This window comes from Thermobia domestica, chromosome 2, assembly GCF_964235325.1.
Source record: "Thermobia domestica chromosome 2, izTheDome1.hap1.1, whole genome shotgun sequence".
NCBI classification, from domain to species: domain Eukaryota; kingdom Metazoa; phylum Arthropoda; class Insecta; order Zygentoma; family Lepismatidae; genus Thermobia; species Thermobia domestica.
In genome coordinates this window covers 385,385,550-385,399,397 of record NC_137455.1, presented here as the reverse complement: position 1 = coordinate 385,399,397, position 13,848 = coordinate 385,385,550, and the positions used below count along the sequence as shown (strand labels likewise).

The 13,848-nt window shown below is 36.4% G+C and overlaps 1 protein-coding gene across 4 annotated transcripts in view; it reads right to left on the bottom strand.

Annotated features, from left to right (window-relative positions):
• Nucleotides 1–4,371: 4,371 nt before the first annotated feature.
• Hrb87F (Heterogeneous nuclear ribonucleoprotein at 87F) overlaps nt 4,372–13,848 on the bottom strand; it is a 36,021-nt gene continuing 26,544 nt past the window's right edge. For 2 of the 4 annotated variants that reach the window (XM_081749465.1, XM_081749467.1), the window contains 3 exons: nt 12,143–12,253; nt 11,613–11,714; nt 4,372–5,478 (listed from right to left, as the gene is read on the bottom strand). In XM_081749465.1, coding sequence (XP_081605591.1) covers nt 11,656–11,714; nt 12,143–12,253 — 170 coding nt within the window. In that variant the 3' untranslated portion in view covers nt 4,372–5,478; nt 11,613–11,655. The remainder of the gene's footprint in view (nt 5,479–11,612; nt 11,715–12,142; nt 12,254–13,848) is intronic. The other 2 variants (XM_081749466.1, XM_081749468.1) reach the window with 1 other exon arrangement.

Genomic DNA, 13,848 nt, shown 5'->3' with positions numbered 1-13,848 from the left:
ATGGGTTGTTAAATGAAAAAGCACCATTCCCTATTCAGAAGGCTGAACCCTTGGATCCTCACTATACCAACAATACAGCATTATTGTCTAATGGATTCAAAGTGTTAATGCCTTCACAAAACAACATGCACGTTCACTTATTTATGCTCCGTTCGAACAGCCTTTTTAAACAAAGAGCGCTCTACTAAAGTGCTGACAGCTCAAAAATACGTGCAGAGGGAATCTACGTCACAATTATTGCGGTCATTCAGCGAGGGTCGAATCATAAATGTCATTTTAGCAACAGTGAGTGGAGAGTCCTTGGTAACAGACGTTAACATTTAAATGTTGCCGCTAGTAAACACGTGTTTTCAGAAAGAAAGAAGCTATTATAGTGTTTCCTCTCTGTGTGTGTGGAACACACACACAGCCACGGGACAGTTCCAGCAGATGACTACCGGGATGCGCACGATGTGGCAGCAGGGTACCACGTGCTTCCCCAAACAAATTTGTTTCTAATTTTGAAAACAGTATAGTGTGGAGCTCAAACGGCTGGCGCGATCACAGAAATTCCATTATTTTAGTTAAATTCAAAGCAATCTATTCCCAACCATTTTCATCTTACATTTCTTCGTACTCTTACTCAACTGAGTTGGCCTACGCCCTCGGACTTAGATGCATCCTATATACTACATTTCATATCTATCCGTTCATTGACAAAGTTACAGTAAACAAAATTCAACTTCCTTTTAGGAGTAGATCTAAAAAGGCTTAATGTTAGTGAAATATACCCAACCTGCTAAGTACCTGAATGTTCTTGCACATCAGGTGAAGGATTATGAAAGAAAAACTCCGTACTAGAGCTAGAATTTCGCGAAAATCAGCTTTGTATTCAGTCCAGAAGTTAAGAATAATGCAAAACAAAAATGATTAACGTTTTACGGTACTGGTGAATAAACCATTACATTAGTTTTAAATTGATGTCTAAAACCCATTACGAATTTATACTTGTGACTATGAATGTAATGTCCGAAATGGGAGTGTATACAGTGGTAAATCGCATGTCAGCACGACAAACAAGTGAAGCCACAAGTTTCACACGTAGCGAGATGGAAACAGTAAAAGGAAATCTATACGCTTTAAAACTGATATTTCCCAATCATAAATTGGAAGCTCATGTGATATTCTTAATTGAATAGTGCTCCACCATGTTAGGGATACGAGGAAGGGAGTACCATGGTATGAAATTTTATGGACGTACTGTGGTGGGCTAATTCCCGACCACGCTCCTGATAACTATTTTTTCTTGTAGGGGATATGTGAAAGACGTATTTTCTAATAACATTCGTAACCTTGATAAACTGAAGGGCCGTACTCGGTATGCGATTGTTTGTTATATTTCAAATGTTACAGAATATGGAGAAATAATTCAAATCTATGATTCTCAGAGCCCTACAGCAACTATAACTATTGTTTTCTTGTTAACTTTTCAATGACTTTACGCAGATGGCTCAAAACTAAAAACTGACTTCAACAGAACTTTAACCAGGTTCACGCGCAACGACGACCAGCACGCTATGCATTCAGCCATGGAGGGGAGCACATTTGCACGTATTAAAAGTACGCTCAAAACTACGTTGAGAGAACTTCCAAGAAGAGAAAATACATTTTTAAATACATTCATGTACCTATGAGTAATTTCCATTTATCAGACTACTATATCAGAGTTCATACTGAACTTTTCCCTGCATTTCAGTCACTAAGAAACTTTCCCTGATACGCGAACAAAAGAAAAAGCCTCCATTCTCATAGCCGTCCAACGCTCTTCATTTCTCAAATACAGCATAAACTTACCTTCATAGTGTAAATACTTGAGTAACTTTCTGTATTTGGAATACAATAAAGACTTGTACAAAACTATCTTAATATCTCGGGATTCTGAGTAACCCATAAACAATCATATAATTTGACTATCACTGATTACCTACAAACCTAGTAATAACTTGTAGATGCTCTACGATGCATATTTAAACAAAGAACTTATTGCCCTTTCCAAGTTTGAGCTTAATATTTTTCAGTGCTTCTTTTATTAAAAATATCCCTTTTTGCCTGTTGCTTTCATCACCTTTTTGATTCTTTAGTGTTCTTCTGAGGGCAGCTGTAACAAACAAAACAATGGGAAAAATACGTAACACATTTTAATTTCCCTGGCTAAGGGAAGTGAACCTTGTATATAATTATCCCCCATCCCATTAAGGAATTTGGGTTACCAAAACTGATATTTAGCCAGTCCGTCTAGGATCGCTATAAATTTTAGCCAGGATGCAGACGGTCAAAAGTTAGAAATAGCTCGCTGATGGAGGTGACATTCAAACTGAAGTGTCAGAAACTAATCATTTCCGGTTTTAACGTTAATCGCCATGGAGTAAAAACTAAGTTTCTGCTAGCAATTAAGCATTCCAAATCAAGGATGTATTATTTACACTAAAACCAAAGTGGTACGAAATTACTATCATCTTCTGTTTCAATACACAACAGCAAGTCACAAACCGAACTCCTTCACGTGACACTACTACTTGTTATGTTGCCACGGTAGGCGGTGAAAATGGACTACGGTCAATAAATTCAGAATATAATAGAACACGGCAATAGTTTTACACAAGGTTGGAAATTGTTACATTTAGAGCATTAAATGTGAACTACACAGCTCTAGTGCCTAATTTCCTTACTCGCTTTAATCTAAGTTTCACTGTTTTCGGCGCTTCTTACAGTGACACACAATTACGAGGATAAGTCAATAAGTAACTGCAATATTTTCCAGGTTGGCTCTACGGCAGTGTGTGCTTACCAGACGCTAGGTCTCACAGTTGACTTCGCCTGTGGTAGGTTGCAGCATTATCACATCAGTCCACTTTGCGCTGTTCCGAAGTAAAGATAGCCCCCGCACACTATGTGCACAGAACAGCGTTGTCACTCGTTTCTTGTGGTCTGAAAATGTATCCGGAGCGGAAATTCACAGAATACCTTCAGCACAATACGCGGACAATGTGTTGCTGCAGCGAAGTGTTTACCAGTGGACTGAACAGTTCAAAACTCGTTGCACGAACGTAAAGGATGAGAAAAAAGCAGGGCGTCCAGCTACAGCAACAACTGATGACATTATTGAACGAGTCCTTGCCCTAAATCTGAACAGAAAAGGAAGTGGCAACCCATATGCAAACTATACATGGTTCTACATATGTCGCCATGCATAGCTAGCAAAGATGGAGCGTTTCTCAGGCGAATCACTGGAGATGAAACTCGATTCATGACTGAGCTAGAGATCGAAGGCCAGAACATGGAACGGAAGCACCCGGACTGCGTATCAAGAAGAAATTCAAGAGTCAACCTTCTGCAGGAGAAGTGATGCTCAGTGTTTCAGGACTCAAGGGCCAATCCTGGAACATTACCTGGAAAAGGTGTCAACAATAAACAGTAAAAGTATAATATGCTGGTAAGCAAGTTGAATCCTGCAATTAGCAATAAACCCAGAGGTCGATTGTCGGAAAGTGTTCCTGAGTTGCACCATAATGTGCGTCCACATACCGCCGCACAATACCAAACTGTTCAGACGCTGTGTTTCGAGCTGTTGGAGCACCCTGCATAGTCCTCATCTCGTAACACCAGATTACCACCCGTTTGGTCTGCTTCAGGATTCTCCCAGAGCTGATCAACAGGTGAAGGGAGCGGTGCATTGAAAAGCAGGGTGCTTACGTTAAAAAATGATATAAAGGCATTGCACTCTTGTGGCAAATAACTGCAGATACTTATTGACTTACCCTCGTACAAGCAGAAAGAAATGAGGTGACTGCTATACCTAAGACGCCAAAGGGGAACAAGTTACAATCACCGGCCATGATGTTCGTATGGAAATATTATACATATCTGAAATTGAACCCCACTAGTTAACTTTCACATGTGTGTTAGTGTGCTTCTGCTATACTGCTTGATCGGAGTTTAAATTTTACAAGTGAAATTACTAAACATTCCAAAATAAAATTAAGTGCAGGCTAACTCTTGAATATCGAAGTGATCCCCTTTTAAGCATTCTTGTTTGTTGGAATGCTATTCTCATCTTAATTATTTTCGTCAGCACTCGCACCTGAAGAAAATCAAACGTGAAAAACAGTGTGCATTACAATTTTCCTACTCAATGCACTTGTACCTACCTATTGCACCAGCTATCATCTCAATGATTCCTCAGGACAGATATGATACAATTCTTTGGAAATCGGTTAACTACCATTACGTTAAAAGGATCAATACTTTATAACTATCTACTCATTTCTCTTCATTAACGAACTGCAAAAGCTTGGACGGAATATTTACACTTGGTATGAAATGACAGAACAATTCTATAGTGCTGGAAAAGAATATTAATTTTATTGCCTGAAACCTATTACACTGGAAAACCTATTAACAGATTAAGTGCCATTTTGGTTTAAGTGTGTAATGTCATGTTCACACATAAAATCTCAATCTGAGGGCAGTATACTTCAAACACCAAACTCTGCATTTCTAAAACTTCATTAAATAAATAAAAACCAAACGTCTACACAAATTAGAAACTAACAGATTTGGTTTTACATCTAACCACGCTTCATAAATGCCTAAACAACCTGATATTAATTTTTCACTAAGCTACATTTTCTTTAATTTTACAAGGCTGACGTATCAGCGCTTGTGGATTACAGTTTAATTTTAGTACAATGACTAAATTTTCACCTACGACGTAAGAACACAATTGTCCAGCACAATTATTCGAGTTTACAAGATTTTTTTGAACTAATTTAAGTATCTGCGTCATAAAATTAAAAAAATGTCCTTTCACATTTAGAACTTGCACGGGAAGGGAAATTAAAAACTGACAAATCACAAGGGGCCTCAAAACTGTAATGCCAAGAAGAATTATTTGTACAAGATACAATGTGTTATCAACTCACGAATATATTTAATGTTCACTGTGTATATAACGCAGTCTAGATTGAACCATCCGCTGATTTAATATAAACTGTCTAATCTGATATATTACATCCCTTCACATGTCATCCATAAGTGTATTAGACGAACAAAAACGACACAAGAAAAAAAAAAAATCATTTAAGTGTAATCTTTCTCTAATAGCCCACAGTCAACATTTAAATTCAACACCTACCTACGTATGATGTTTGCATATACTAAGAACTATCCTATCAAGAAACGTTAAAATTAATACTTTGAAGAAAAAATTGTTTTCGTATGCCGATGAATTGGTCAAAACACTGATCACAACACATCCTGAATTGAGTCTTCATCTCACTACAGCTTGAGGCCTACTGTTGGTCCTATTCCTGGTCCAGACTGATGTATGGAAGGTGGGAAAAACTATCTGGCTATCTGCTGACTGACTAGCCTTAGCCTGTTTTAACCTGTCTGCCCTGCCCACCTGACTGTTGTCTATCGCTTGTTATCAATAGGTACCTAAGGTTTAAAAATGCATAAAAAGGTTAGTAAAGATCTTTAGTTAATACTGAACTACACGTAATTAGAGACTAATCTATCCTAATTCTAAATATCTCAACTGTAAATAAACACTTTAAAGTTTTTAATATTAAAACTGTTTAACATTTCATACACAATTTAGCGATGGAGCTTTTGTTATATGTAATTCCTATAAAACTATCCACTATCTACAAAACTAACTTTTAAAATAATGTTTTAAACGTAATTAAAAATTAACCTATCATCTCGCGTTACCTGCGAAAAAAAATCATAGGAAATCTACATTTGCTACAATTATATAAAGGTTACCCTTCTCTTTTGCACTCCTGTAATTTAGACAATCTTCAAGTACACTTACAGGTCAATAAACAAAATACTTATTCATCGGAAACTTAAATTTCCTTAACCTATACAGTAAGTACTAAATGAACAAAATTCAATATGAACATGAAGAGTTTTAGAATATTAATTGTACTAACTGATTCTACAATTTACATCAGCAATCACGATGAAAGAATTGAACCAAAGAATAGGAATTTTCTTTAGTTAAAATTACGTGTCTTCGTTTAATACTGAAGATATAAGAGAAAGTAAAAATTACCTCTAACCTATATGAAAACTTACTCGAATAGTCATTTAATCTTGTTTTTGTTGAATTACAGAAAATGATCCCCACGAATTAAGACTTTCAGAGATGTATCCCATCTTTCAATTTTAAATGTCAATTCATTTTTTTCTTTGTGCTTGTAAAAGCAAAGTGCTTCTGTAATGTCAGTTGTAAGACTTCAAAGTGTGTAGTGCTGCTTTCTCACGGAATTCTTTCTTATTTTACTGGTTTTGGGGTTTCACTCAACCCGAATATATTAACACAAGACTTTTCGCCAAGTCCCATGGCCTAAAATCAGAATCATACGAGGCCAATTCAACTGAAGATGGTAGTACCACGAATTTTCATATATCTATACAAAAATAGTAAAACCTTATGTACAGTTATATCGACAAGCGATTTTCAACCATATGAATCAAATATGAGGACAGTTATGTCACTTTCTGCTTCTCTGGCAGTTGGTCATACTGACATCTACATGTTGAAAAAAAAAAAAATTATAACCATTAAAAATCCCCGTCAGTGTATTGAAAGTATTTTAAATTCAATTCATAAGGTTGAAATTTGCAAGAAAAATCGTACATACGTTTTGCCATTCTCGTATCAATATGAACTACGAGCTTCAAACAACTTCTGACCTGATAATGCAGAAATAGAGGAGTTGGAAAATAAAGTCAAACGATCTGTAAATAGATACAATCAGAATGTGGAAAACCAATTATTCAACTTAAAGGATTTTAAGAATTAAAATTACTAAAAGGCATACAGAAGTCAAAATAAACGGAACTAAAAAAAATGGAAAATACGGAATAAAAATAAAAATCAAGAAAATTATGACACGCAACGAAATATTCCGAGTACTAAAGGGTGAACCGAACGGGTTTCCCCACCTTTACCCCCCCTCATAAAAAAAATTAAAAATCTTTTTACGTAAATTCTGAACATTCGAAACAATTTATTTTTGAACTTTCTACACGAACAGACTAAGAACTCCAAATTGATCAGTCGGGTAAAATGCTTACGACTCGGAACACCTGAAATCAACAAATCATTTCGAAATTGCAAGTGCTGCAGTTTGCCGTTACATAATGAAGCTCAGATGGGAGAATACTGAAAAATATTGAAGAAAAAAAAAATCCTTGAATCTTTTCCCAAAATTGATTGTTCTTGACTGTTCTTCGATCAAATATAGTGACAAATCTACGACTAGTGGTATAGTATATCTATTGTCTACACCCCTCTTAATGCAATAACACCAAAATTAAGAACTTATTTAATGTACGCTCTATTCATATATCTTTATTTTCAGTCACGCACAGATATTATATTGTTCTCGAAGTTGCAATGGCTTGGAATATATTTTTATCACATGCTTATCTAAAACTACATTAACTTAACCAATTCATTTAAGCACTTTATTGCTGTTAAGGTTGGTTCAAAGGGACATGTTTTGCCGACAGATGTTACTACAGTCCTCATATCATGTATTTTTTACCTTTCACGAAAATTTACAATATCTCTTACTAATTTCAAACTACAGACTTCCAATTTTTAGAGAAGGAACTTCATGACCTATCGAAGGGAACAATTCGTGCAGATTTTTTTATTTAAAATTTTCTTCATTGTTGAAATAGTTTAATTTTTGAAATTGAATATTCAAATCTAACAATATACTACTTCAACAATGAAGAAAACTTTAAATAAAAAATCGGTACGGATTGTTGCCTTCGATAGGTTATGAAGTTCCTTCTCTAAAAATTTGAAGTCTGTAGTTTGAAATTTGTTTAGAGAAATCGTGAAATTTCGTAGAGTAAAAAATATGAAAAATAAAAAGACTAGCGATATCTATCGACAAAACTTGTCCCTTTAAACCAACCTTAAGCTGGGACTGTGCGTTAGTACGGAAAAAGATGCGACTATCTTGAGTTGAAACTAAACTATGGAAGTAACATTTATCTTCCTTAATTGGAGAGCTTCCAGGTCTTAATCTTGACTTGTACAGAATATTTAGCAGCATTTTCTGTACTGTTACCAAGAGCCTATGGTATCAGAAGGTCATGGGCGGAGTTAAGAATTGTCTCCTAGGGGGGCACGGTAAATACAAATGAGAATTGAAAGATTTTATAAGTGGCATTTTTATTTTTTGTCAAAAAGTTGGGGGTGGCAATGCTCCCCATAGCTCCGCCTATGCAGAAGGTTCACAAAAGCTCTCCACTAATTTCTGTCCTTTGCCAACTGGATCCAGTTTCTAGTTTGTAGTGCTATCTCTCCGAGATCTATTTTAATGCTTTCCGATCCAAGCCTAAGTCGTCTTAATGGTTTTTTTCAACTTGGGTTTCCAGTCAAAATCCTGAAAGGGTTTCTACGCCCATTCTGGCTACATGGCCTACCCCATCTGAGCATTCTACGAGGGCAAGTCAAGAAAGACTTGGACTGATTTTTTTTCCCCGACAGTTCTGTTAACGCTGGAGCTTCATAGTTTGGCATACAAGTAGGGTGGGTCTTGCTGTGCATATATATAAAATGTTGTTAAGGAATCATTGCATGTTTGGTAACCACGACTTTTTATTGCAGGTGATGTTCTGCGCCGCCTCTAGAAGTCGCCTGTAGAAGAAATGTGAGTCATTACGAGATGAACAATTTGCAGCTATACGGTTCTGCTATCGCCTGGGGAAAAGTGCAACAGAAACTCTAGGAATGTTGAGAGCAGCCTACAAAGATGACGCTCTGCCACGAAGTACCGTGTTCTGGTGGTTCAAAGAGTTTAAAGAGGGCCGAATGACAATCACGAAAGCTGGTGGACCAGGTGTATCAGCGTCAGCTGTTACTGAGGTGAACATTAACACGGCAGCAGTCATTGTTAGAGAAGATCGCCGCATCAGTATCGACGATCTGGCAGCCGCACTACGCATATCTCATGGCAGTGCCTTCAAAATTTTGCATGACCACCTCCACATGAGCCTAGTGTGTGCGCGATGGATTCCGCGACTCCTGACACCAGAGCAGAAGGCCGTTCGAGTGGAGACTTGCAGGGAGCTGTTGCAAAGGTTTGAGGATGGTGGAGACGCCTACCGCATCGTGCGACTTTTTTCTATTCCCTGCCCTAAAATCCAGACTGCGTGGACGCCGCTTCTCCGATAATTCCGAGGTTCTGAAGGCATCGGAGGCGGTTTTGAAGGACCTCTCAAAGAATGGCCTGCGACACGTGTTTAAGGACTGGAAGACTCGAATGAAAAAGTGCATTCAAATGGGCGGGGACTACTTTGAAAAGGATCATGTGCCTGTTGCTGAGTAATAATAAATTGCCTAGAAAAAAAATCAGTCCAAGTCTTTCTTGACTAGCCCTCGTAGATTTAAATGGTCCTAACAAGGTTTAGTCAACTGTAGCAGGTTTGCTAAATTATGCAGCTTCTGCCCTTTTCCATTTCTGTTACTCTTGCTTCAAATAGTTTCCTCGCCTATCCTATTTGCCTCCACCAGGATTTTCAAATAGTTTCGGTCTGTGTTCTTTCGAAGTCAGCGACCATGTTTCACAATCACGTAGCATAACATACATAATCGTTTTATATATTTTAAGCTTCAAATTCTTAAGGGAGTCTGCGAAGACAAAAAGAGTTCGAACACAAGGAGACGAATTCCCCGTTTCCTCAGAATTTAACTCTTCTTCGTGGATATATTTGATCCTAAATATTTGAAAGTGCCACTCAGTTGAAAGTTATAATTGATAGTTTAACGTAATAATTTGTTGTATTAGGATCACAGCAAATTCCCATGCACTTAGTTTTCTCTGCATTTCTATTGTCCTTACGTATATATACCATCAAACTAATACCGTCAGCGTAAGTCTATCTGGTATCATTCAACTTACGCTTTTGTGCACCTAATACTAGTGGCATTTAGCGTGCTTGTTCAAACCATTTAAATCTCGATAATTGTTACTTTCATCAGTAGACGGCAGCACAGCAAGTAAATAATTCTTATCCCAGGAACAGTGCTGATTTTAACGAACGAACGAACGAGAAAAAACGCAAGGAAGAGGAAGTGGCCTTTGCCAACATTAATATCCCAAATTCTTTTAGCATGCACAGAGGCAGAATTCCTATAGGGCACGAGGGACGCCTGTAAAGTTTTTACACCTCCCGTGGTTGAGAGAGTAAACCGTGCGAAAAATGATTTCGGCCACTTTAATGAACAACAGAACTTGCTAGCTAATGTTCATTCGACTTCCATGTTAGTTCATACACCATAATTCAGTTGTTAGTAGTTGAAAAATACTCATATCTAGTCGCTTGCCACACACTTCCTTCAACTTAAAGCAACGAAGTTCAACGTGCTCAACGAAAGAACTAGAGGTGACAGACTCCTTTAGCGCGATCCATACTAGATGGAAGCACTAGCGAGTTAATGCTGCTGCCACCTCAAACTGAAGTTACAGCACGCTACCTTAATCCTTCCTTCATATGTAGGCCACGATTGCTGGTTTCAGGTTATTTTGGATGTGAAAACACAGTGACAAGTATTTCCTTATTCGGACTACTTCAGGTTTCATTTAAACATAACTCAATTAGCATTTTGGTATACCAAATTCGGTAAGAATATGTACGATGTTACCTCCTAACTAACCGAGTCGTAGGCCTTTCTGAATTCAACAAATAATGGGATGTTTTGGTATTGCCATTTTTTTTCGAGTATTTGGTGAATAGTAAATATCTGGTCGACAGTTGATCGATTTCGCCTAAATCTGAATTTCCAATGATTTCATCTGCGTATGGGACCAATATTGCTGACAATGTTTGAAAAGATTTAATAGGATGCAGACAAGAGAGGCTCCGATAATTACGTTTATTACAATCAGTTATATCACATTTTCACATCTCCCTCCAGTTAAAATTAACTCAAGAGGGAATTTCGTCTACACCCCAAGACTTGACTATCGAACTATTTTATATATATATAGCAATATTTATTTCTGTTCGGATAGATTCTGCTGTATGCATTTCATTTTACTAACATCACTTTCAGTTGCGTGTTTAACAAATTGTGAAAAATCTTCCCACGTATTCACAATACTATCCGTATCCTTGGTAATTGTTCCGTCCACTTTACTACATAATGACGAGGTACAATTTTCTAGTGGTCTCACTCGATATAATTGTTCTTAATGTAATGATGAAAGGCCTGAAAAACACGTGACCTCGTGATTTACGTGATATTCGCGTCTTACAAAGGAATGAAGATCACTTACAGTAATCCGTTCATGTTATGCACAGAGGATGCAAAAACCAAGCTTTACTTCACTTTGTACGAGTAAATGTAATAACTCCAATGCGGAAACTACCTACTCACATAAGATATAGTTCAGTCCAAACATTGTTAACGTTACATATTACTACTCTCACGTAATTTATTATACCATTGTATGCGATTATGTCGAATCCTATAATGGTAAATAAATCTGAAAAACCTAAAACTACGGAACTAGTCAATATATGAATAAAAGTCTCACCACAAAAAATTTATACAGCTCGTATGAGACGGGGCGCACGAAATTAGTATCTTCTTCCACCGCCAAAGCCCCCTGAGGAACCGAAACCACCGCCGCCACCACCTGTGAACATCAAGAAACAGTTAAATCTGTGGAAGTAAACGATAAATAACCCTTTTAGTAGATCTTGCATTAAGTGAAACCGGACCTATCTACTGTCGTTTGCAGAAATTTATGAATTATATACAACGTGGGACTTAAAACGAAAACTATTTTTATCTTTAGCATATTTTGATAATTCTCAGATGCTTCAGAAATTCTTTTTAAGAATTATTTTTCGATCTATCTTTTTCAGATACAGAAAAATACTAGAATTAACTCTTACCCCCAACTGGTGGAAATCAATATTCACTAAAGTTCAGTTGCAGTAAGATTGCTATCTGCAGTTACAACAGATTAACTTTCCATAATCTTTCATTCATAATCCTAACACACTTAAGTACTATATGTAGTATAACCTGTACCAAATACTTATGACTAAGTTTTCATACCTGAGTATGGGCCTGGTCTGCCACCACCGAAATTTCCTCGCATTGGTCCTCCACCATAACCCTGCTGGTAGTTGCTTCCGAAGTTATCATTGCTCCAGGCGCCACCGCCGCCTAACAAATTTAGAGAGACTGAATTATACACACCAAAAACTTTAGTCCAGGATAGATTGATACGACGAAGTCCATGTATGAAAAATTAACTGCATGACAACTGAAGTACGCTGTCAACACTACAGGTTGGACGTAAAGTAATACTAACCTGAAAATGTTGACAATATTTCTCCTTAATTCTAATCAATATTTTACGCAAAATTATTGACGACTGCCTTTCACCGGGATGGTTTTTACCTTAAATTGTAATTATGTTCAGCCAATCACATACTAGAGTATTTTACTTCAACGGCAAAGAATCTATGTATTCCGTAATCATTAATAACGCTAGATATTGAAAATGCCTTATATAGTTATAATAATGTATTTCCGCATGAACATTTTTTGTCAAACCTATTAGTCCATGATAGTGAAATTTGTCAACCAAGTACTCAAAAATTTTAAAATATTTGCATTTAATAAAGCCAATTATATATTTGTTAAATTTTTAAATATTATCTCAGTCCTTGTCTAGATTTCCTTTTCAGTATTGAAATAAAGGATTCTGATATGTATCAGCTAAGAATCGGCCTTAATACACAAAGAAATTAGAAAAACCGGAATAATGATATTGAAAATTTTAGTAAATATTCAAATACATAATTCGATTTCATTATATGGAAGTTAGTTTTAAAATCCCGTAAATACAGGGTTGGTACAAATTGTGTACATATTGTGCGGAAATAAATTATTAAAATTTGTACAAAATGGTGGCCAAAAAGTTCAAAGATTTCAAAATAAATACAAACTTGTTCTAGGATCATTCTTTTCCAAGATCTTAACTCCATACGATTTTCTATTGTGTGTGGACGAAGTAGTAAAATCTTTAACAAACAATTAATAGTCTTTCGGTAAAGTTAGCTTATGAATAGAGAATATTGACAATGCACTTAACAGTTATAATTAACTGGTACTTGTAAGACTATGTAAGGCATTTCCTAATCTCCTTTATTAATGTGATTACTGGAATACATAGATTCTAATGTTAAATTCTTTGCCATTGAAGTACAATACTCTATTTTAGTGAAACTGGCCCATTGGGACTAGTTTCTGTGCACTGGAATAACTTATTCGGTGCAAGTGCTTTTTCTCAATTCTTTTATTCATAGACAATAGTCATTATTCTCAGTTTTGTCAGAGACTGCAAGAAACTTTTCGTTCAGTAGATTTCAACTTAGTACTAATAGATACTTCAACAGTGCTGGTAACGCACCTGTAGACGACGCGTGAATAAAAACTGCATAATTTGATCCTTTCGAGAGTTATGATTTTTTTTTTTTTTTTTTTTTTTTTTTTTTTTTTTTTTTTTAAACAGAGTTCGGGGCTTATTGCAACTTAGGGGGCATCCTTTGGCCTCCAACCTATTATGCAGCTTGGTATTAACCACGAATAACATGCATTAGCCTCGCCCATCAATTCTGCACAGAAGTGGAGTTTTTTTTTTTTTTTTTTTTTTTTTTTTTATGTCACATAGTATTTTTACCAGTGCTATACTGTTCCCAAACCATGTCGTAAGTATGTATAATCTTTAAATTTACTTTACTAAATATTCCATG